We start from the raw sequence: 7,407 nt of genomic DNA, 5'->3' as shown, positions 1-7,407 counted from the left end.
CTTCACTTGTACGTCACTAGCCCCCACCTTGAAATATCCCTAATACACTGCTAACAGACGTCCTGTATACACTGGATACAGACTTCAATTTCACTAATCACCAACTACCATGATCTTAAATATTGTGTCGACTGAGACACAAACATGTCAACAATGTCTCAGACAAATAAATGCCACCATCAGAATCTGCTCTTACATTAATCCCGATAAATAACAGCAATGTCTCAGAAAAATAACAAAATGATGCATTGTGACCAACTTAATTGACTACTTGACTAGCTTGTCTGCATGTAAGTGCACAAACTAGAGATGTTCCGATAACATTTTTTCCTTCCAGATACCAATTCCGATACCTTGGCTTTGGGTATCAGCCGATACCATGTACCGATCCGATACCAGTGTGTGCAAAAAAAACCCCAAAAACCCCCAGCTCTTTTAACAGCTGTAGATACTACTAACTCTGTATGGCTTTGATATGATTGCGGCCATTATTGTATGGCCTGGCTCAGGTAAAACCTTGCATTGAATGATTGCCATACAACATATTGGTACTGATACTGATACTGGAATCTGAACAACTCTAGCACAAACACCTTTAAAACCTGCTTATATTATCTTGTATTATTATTATTATTATAACAACTATATTGTCAAAACATGGTAATGCCACAAACACTCAGTTGTTGCGGATTCCACAAACTAGTTTTAAAGGGTGCACTACTCTACTACTACACCTTAGTAGTAAAAAGTAGAGATTAGTAGAGATGATGCCAAAACTTGACAATTATAAAACAGCATGAGGAACACTTCAATCTGATCAACACAATACTCCTGTATGAGTCTGGGCCATCGCTAACCCCATATACTTTACAGGGTTGAGGGGGGCTGACATTGGGCGAGCGGTAGACTTGTAGTTCTCGAGACTGGTCTTGGTCTTGTCACAGCCTCGACAGTCTTTGGTCTCGGTCTTGTCTCGGTCTCGGGTCTCTCGGTCACGCAATGTCTCGGAGTGGCCGAGCAGTCTCGAAGGGATTTGTAACCTATAATATCCAGGCAGGCAGTTTTTTTTTTTTTTTTTGATATCATTATACGCCACCTTCAAGTGGTACCAATCACATGCATTTTGTGACACAGACGGCGTTGGCGCTCGTTCTCTCACGTCCCCCCTCCCCCCTCTAAAGCACAGTCACGGATCCATGGAGGAGGACGCAAAATGTCAGCGAATTCGTCAGTTGTGCGTGTGTCTATGGGCCGGATCTACTAAGATCCCAAATTGCTTGTACTAATCTGCGTGCGCAATCTAGAAATTTGCGTGTGGGGTTGAACCGCGGTTTCGGGCGATTTACTGAGAGTGATTGCGTTAATGACAACAGGTGCAAATGTGTTGGAGACACGCCTATCTAAATGAGGGTTAAGCGTGTTTCATGGTTCAGCATGGCGAGTTTGAGAAAGCAAAAGCGCAAAGTGAAATTCGACCCTTTGGAATTAGAAGTGTTGGTAGAGGAAGCGAATAAACATTTAAATGAGCTGCAGCAAAGGAATCTGACGGTCGCGCAAAGGAACGCCTATGGGAGAAAATCGGTGAAAAAGTTAATACAGGCGAACAGTGGATGAAGTGAGAAGGAGATACCAAGACATCAGAAGAAGAACAAAAGAAAATTTGGCGTATAATAATATAAATATAATAATAATAGTAAACATGCAAGGAGTTTTGTTATTGCAGGTATTGCGTGACTCCTTCTCGTAGCTGGCTCCAAATCCGCTCTGAGTTCCTCCAACAGCTCCAAAATGGCAAGGCTGGATAGGCGATATGTTCTAATGATAGTTTCCTCGTTCATCCCAAAAATGTTCACACAAGGGTGAAAAATGCGTTCTCGGCGTCTCCTTCTTGCAACAATAACCGCAGCCATGTGTGCGCAATTACGCATACAAACCGTTTGCTCCTCCCTTTGAGATGTGTTAAATATAGACGCAGTTTCTACTGGCAAAATTGCTTTTAGGTTTGATAAATCACTTTGCGCGTGCAAAATTAATATATTTACATTTTCTCCACCCACAACACGCACAATTGCGTGTAAACGACCCATGTTGCATATTAATTGCTGCAAACGTACTAACTGAATGCAGACGCGCTATTTTGCACCTTTGACAGACGCAACCCTTTTTGCGCACTGTTAGTAAATAGTTGAAACCTTTAGTAGATCCGGCCCTATGTATTTAATTACAGTATTGTGCTTATAATGGCCTTGTTTGAATAAATATATGGCATCATTGGCCTTTGAATAATATTTGCATATCGTTGTGATTGATTAAGCATTAGGCCTATGCCATTTCAGTGATGCTGATATTATACAGTGTAATTTGGCTACTATAATGGGAAATAATGCAATTTCAAGTTGATAATTGTGTGTATATTTAATATTTAAAATTCACGTTCATCTACAAATTAAGTACAATTTAAATTAGTAACATATTTCCCATTCATTAGACTTTTTTTTGAGGCGCAGGGTGGTGTTGGAGGCTTGTTATTTTGTTAGATGACTTTGGGACTATAGTCATGTCAGTCCTTAACAGCACTCAAGAGTCAATCCTCAAATAGTGTAGAAATAGCGGTCATGCAATTGCTACACATATTTGATTTCAGCCAATTGATGAAAACATTTATAGTGAGTTCACACAAGACATGCACTGTCTCTGTATTATTGTGCCTGTAGTTGAAATAATACAATCTCATATTTATACTAAGCAGCTGAACCTAGTATGGTGCTTATGTTCTACAACTCATGCAAAATGGCTTAGTAGTAGTAGTTTGTTTTTTTTGGTCTCGGTCTTGAGCTGAACTCTTTCAACCTTGTACTTTTCAGCTTTTTCAAATAGAAATTTACAATGGAAGTGAATGGGAAAATCTTCAAATCCTCTTCAAAACCACCCTCTTCTCCTCCCTCATACTTTGAGCTACAGACATCATTTCTAGTTTCTCCAAGTTACAAGACTTCGAACTATTCAGCTTTTTAAAATCTTTTACAGTTTTGAAATCATCACAGTTATAGTTTTAAGGATTTTTAGCTCGCCTTCAGATTTTAATAATGGGTGTGTATTGTGTGAGTGACCACTAGAGTGGAGAGCACCTGGAAAATCTTGAGAAAAAATTGTCTTCAGCTTGATTTAGAGCCCACATCTTTTACTTCACATAGACAATATATACACATAGAAATGTAGGAAATCTTGATGGTCTTATTTCAGATGTAGGACTTACACTTTTGGCTGTAGAAGCCATAGAGGGACAAGCACTCCATAAGTATACGCAACTCATAAGCACCTCCCCCATAAGCCGCAATATTAATTTTGAGCCTACATTTCTGGAGGAGAGCAGGTTTTGGTTTTGACTCTTTGACTCTCGCTCTGGCTCCCTCGTTTTTCACTATACAGAAATAAAAAACACATCACAGGGTTCAGCAATGTCAGCAATTCAGCTTTTTCTGCAGAATCTTGACCAGTCATTCTTATAGTTTTATGCATTTCAGGCAAGCATTTTCCAGTATATTCAGCAGTTTTTCCGAAATCACTTAAGCCGTCAGCATTCACACTGTATTTTCACAGGAAATGCAATTTTTCTAGTTACTATTCTACTTCTGTACGTTTTTCGGCTCGCTTCTCCTCCTACAAATTTTGAGCTACAGAAACCATTCAACTATCAAAAGGACATGATGTGCATCTACTTTTGGCGTTTCTATCTTTTATACTTTTGGAAATATTCAGCTTTTTCTGCAAAAAATGTCCCATTTATCCTTATTGGGAATTTTTCAAATTTTGTTCTGCTACTACTTCAGCAAACGTTCAGCTAGAGAAACCATTCAACTATCAAAATGTTCAGCTTTTTTAGCCCATTCAGTCTATTACTTTTCAGCTTTTCTGCCTTTTCAGCTTTTGAAAAATTCAGCAAAGTATTTTCCAGTATATTCAGCAGTTTTTTCGAAATCACTTCAGCCGTCAGCATTCACACTGTATTTTCACAGGAAATGCAATTTTTTCTAGTTTACCTTTGACTTTTTGGAGGTGCTGTCTCTGGAACATGGTGTATCTGAGGGCCTGAAGGAAAGGCTGGACATCCTGTTGCTTACAAGAGCTCAGAGCCTCACTGGATAGAGGAATCACACAGTCCTGAAAATAAAACAAGTTTACTTTGTTGCATCTGTTTAGTTGACGTTAACACTGCTTCTGTACAGGGCTTAGGAAGCAACGTGCTACATTAATTTGCCTTTGTCCCAAATGACATTAACATTTCTTGGCACCAAACACTTAAAAGAAACTATAATTAAAGCTGTATGAACATTTCTAGTCTAGTTAAAGAGAAAGTGTGCGTGCGCATACTTCTTGTCCATTGAGTGTGTTCTCCAGGTTGGCAGTGCAGTGGAGCTGCAGGGTGGGCGGGGTGGGCAGGGCATCAGACAGCATAAAGGTGGACAGGCGAAGAGGACCCAAGCAGATTCGTCCAGTCTGTTTCAGGCAGCGCACCAACGTACTGCAACATCACATCACATTGGTTACTAAGAGACTGCAATATCTCTGACATGTAAATTAGGGGTGGCTCGATACGATACTCAGGATCAGTATTGGTCCGATATTGGTCAAAATTTCAGGATCGACCATCGAAAAAAACAACTATAGCCCGTCTGATCCGATACCTAAGCCCAAATGCTCAACTTCACTTTCCGCGATCGCCTCAGCAACAGCAGTTGCGCGACATGCCATAAACAGAGATGTAGCCACTGCAGCATGTGTAAACAGAACGTCGAGAGTGACAGCCTAGCGATTTTATCATGTCAGCTGTGTGATGTCAGCTGTGTGGAATTACTTTGCGCACAAGCAGGGTTTCCCCCAGTGTATTATAAGCCTGGCGAGCCGCCAGGTCTTAATCTGTAATCTGCAATCTGTAAAACCTGGTGTTACATAAATGCAGGGTTTCCTCTACATGTAATTGATTGTGGCGCACCGCCACGGCAAAATTAAAGCCACCACACCTTCAGAATAATGTTTTGGGTTTTTTAACCTTGTTTTTATGTTGTTTTCATGTTTATGTTAATGTAAATTATTGTATGAAATGTGAATTTTGGCACAAAACATGGTATTTTTCATGAAATGTGACGCTATGCTGCAAATACCCTTATTTTGAAAAACCAACACCGGATCACCACCTGCCTGTCTGGCTGCGGCACGCGAAAGACGAAGAGAGTAGAGACGACAGTCCGACGTGGAGGGAGAGAAAAGGGTGAAGATAAGGTTATATTTGATACAGTTTTGTTCAAACCCGTGAAAACGACCCTAATGCAGTGTTGCCACAGTTACCTTGAAAAAGTAATCTGATTACTGATTACTCCTTTAAAAAGTAACTTAGTTACTTTACTGATTATTTGTTTTTAAAAGTAACTAAGTTAGATTACAAATTACTTTCGCGTCAACCGTGCAGCATTTCCTCTACAACATACCGCCCGACCAACTTCTTCAACTCTCCCCCACTTACTTGTTTAGCACCAAAGCTTTTGTTGTTTGGGAGGTGGGGGACCTCCTGCAGAAGTCGAGGCCGTGGCTTTGCTCGCAGCTCTCTGCTTAACACCACCTGGTGGGACTTGCTCTGTAAACTTAACTGTGCTGTGCTGCGACTCCAAATGTTTCTTCAAATTTGACATTGTGTTTTTGAAGCTTGATAGTACTTTGTCGCCAGCACAGCGTGTACAACGAACCTTACTATTCTCATCTTTAGCTGACACAAACTCAAAATAATGACTGTATTTCCAGCTCGAAAACACGCATCTCTCACCTCCCTCCATTGTTGATGCGTTTGTGTCGCTGCGTGGTGTTACATGTGAGTTGTCCTCATGCTGAAAACGTGACTTATTGCATACGTGACATCACTCCCCGAGACACAAGAAGAAAGCAAAAATATATATTTTTACTAAGGAAAATGACAAAAATAATAGTAACGCACGGTGACTTGAATAAGTAACTTTAATCTGATTACTGGTTTGTAAATATTAACGCGTTAGATTACTCGTTACTGAAAAAAGTGGTCAGATTAGAGTAACGCGTTACTAAATTATTAAGTAACGTGTTACGTTTCAGATACACATTTTGAACAGCACGACATAACGTTAGCTTAGGTAATGCCCAGGTAATTTTCTGCCATGACTCTTTTCTGGTTACATTTTCAGATAAGTATTTTAAACTATTTTCAAAAGAAGAGAAAGGTTCCAGAGGAAGAGAGTCAGGTAACGTTACATAAAGGAGATGCTCAATGTTCTTGATTTATTATTGTGATGTTATTCCCTCAAGTCAATAGAAATGATAATGATGTGTACCATGATAAGTGTAATATTTAAATATTCCTAACATTTCAGTATAGACTAGTTTAGTTATTTAACTTTGAAATATATCTTTAATTTGTTGTGTTTGTTGTTTTGGCCTAGTGATACTGCAAGATCCTATTTTCAATTATTATTTTCAATTCATGTACCGGAAACCCTATAGTAAATAATGTATTTAGAAAAACATTCAGTTTGAAATAGTCATAATTTCACACTTCAAAATTCATGCTGTTGTCAAAGCAGAATTTTTTAATTTTTTGCAAATTTATTAAAAAGGAAAAACTGAAATATCACATTGACATAAGTATTCAGACCCTTTCAGCACCTTTGGCGGCGATTACAGCATCGAGTCTTCTTAGGTATGACATAACAAGCTTTGCACACCTGGATTTGGGGATTTTCTGCCATTCTTCTCTGCGGATCTTCTCAAGCTCTGTCAGGTTGGATGGGGACTGTCAGTGGACAACCATTTTCAGGTCCCTCCAGAGCTGGTCAATTAGGTTCAAGTCAAGGCTCTGGCTGGGCCACTCAAGGGCATTCACAGAATTGTCCCTAAGCCACTCCTGCGTTGTCTTGGCTGTCTGCTTAGGGTCATTGTCCTGTTGGAAGGTGAACCTTCGACCCAGTCTGACTGCCGCTGAAAAACACCCCCAAAGCATGATGCTACCACCACCATGCTTCACCGTTGGGATGGTATTGGGCAGGTAATGAGCGATGCCTGGTTTCCTCCAGACATGATGCTTAGAATTGAGGCCAAACAGTTCAATCCTGCTTTCATCAGACCAGAGAATCTTGTTTCTCACAGTCTGACAATCATTTAGGTGCTTTTTTGCAAACTTTCTCTGAGGAGAGGCTTCCGTCTGGCCACTCTGCCATAAAGCCCAGGTCGGTGGAGTGTTGCAGTGATGGTTGTCCTTCTGGAAGTTCCTCCCATCTACACACAGGATCTCTAGAGCTCAGCCAGAGTGACCATCAGGTTCTTGGTCACCTCTCTTACTAAAGCCCTTCTCGCCCAATTGACCTGAGTCCTGGTTCTTCCAAACTT

At 40.3% G+C, this 7,407-nt stretch overlaps 1 protein-coding gene across 1 annotated transcript in view; it reads right to left on the bottom strand.

The window, feature by feature from the left end:
- The window catches only part of smg1 (SMG1 nonsense mediated mRNA decay associated PI3K related kinase), a 145,442-nt gene that overhangs the window by 75,874 nt on the left and 62,161 nt on the right, over positions 1–7,407 (bottom strand). Inside the window, exons 27-28 of the mRNA XM_084372430.1 lie at positions 4,372–4,522; positions 4,041–4,161 (exon numbers count right to left, since the gene is read on the bottom strand). Coding sequence (XP_084228556.1) covers positions 4,041–4,161; positions 4,372–4,522 — 272 coding nt within the window. The remainder of the gene's footprint in view (positions 1–4,040; positions 4,162–4,371; positions 4,523–7,407) is intronic.

This window comes from Pagrus pagrus (assembly GCF_965226575.1).
Source record: "Pagrus pagrus genome assembly, chromosome: 13".
In the NCBI taxonomy this organism is placed as follows: Eukaryota; Metazoa; Chordata; class Actinopteri; order Spariformes; family Sparidae; genus Pagrus; species Pagrus pagrus.
The sequence above is the reverse complement of the archived record's forward strand: the minus strand, read 5'-3'. Positions and strand labels throughout refer to the sequence as shown.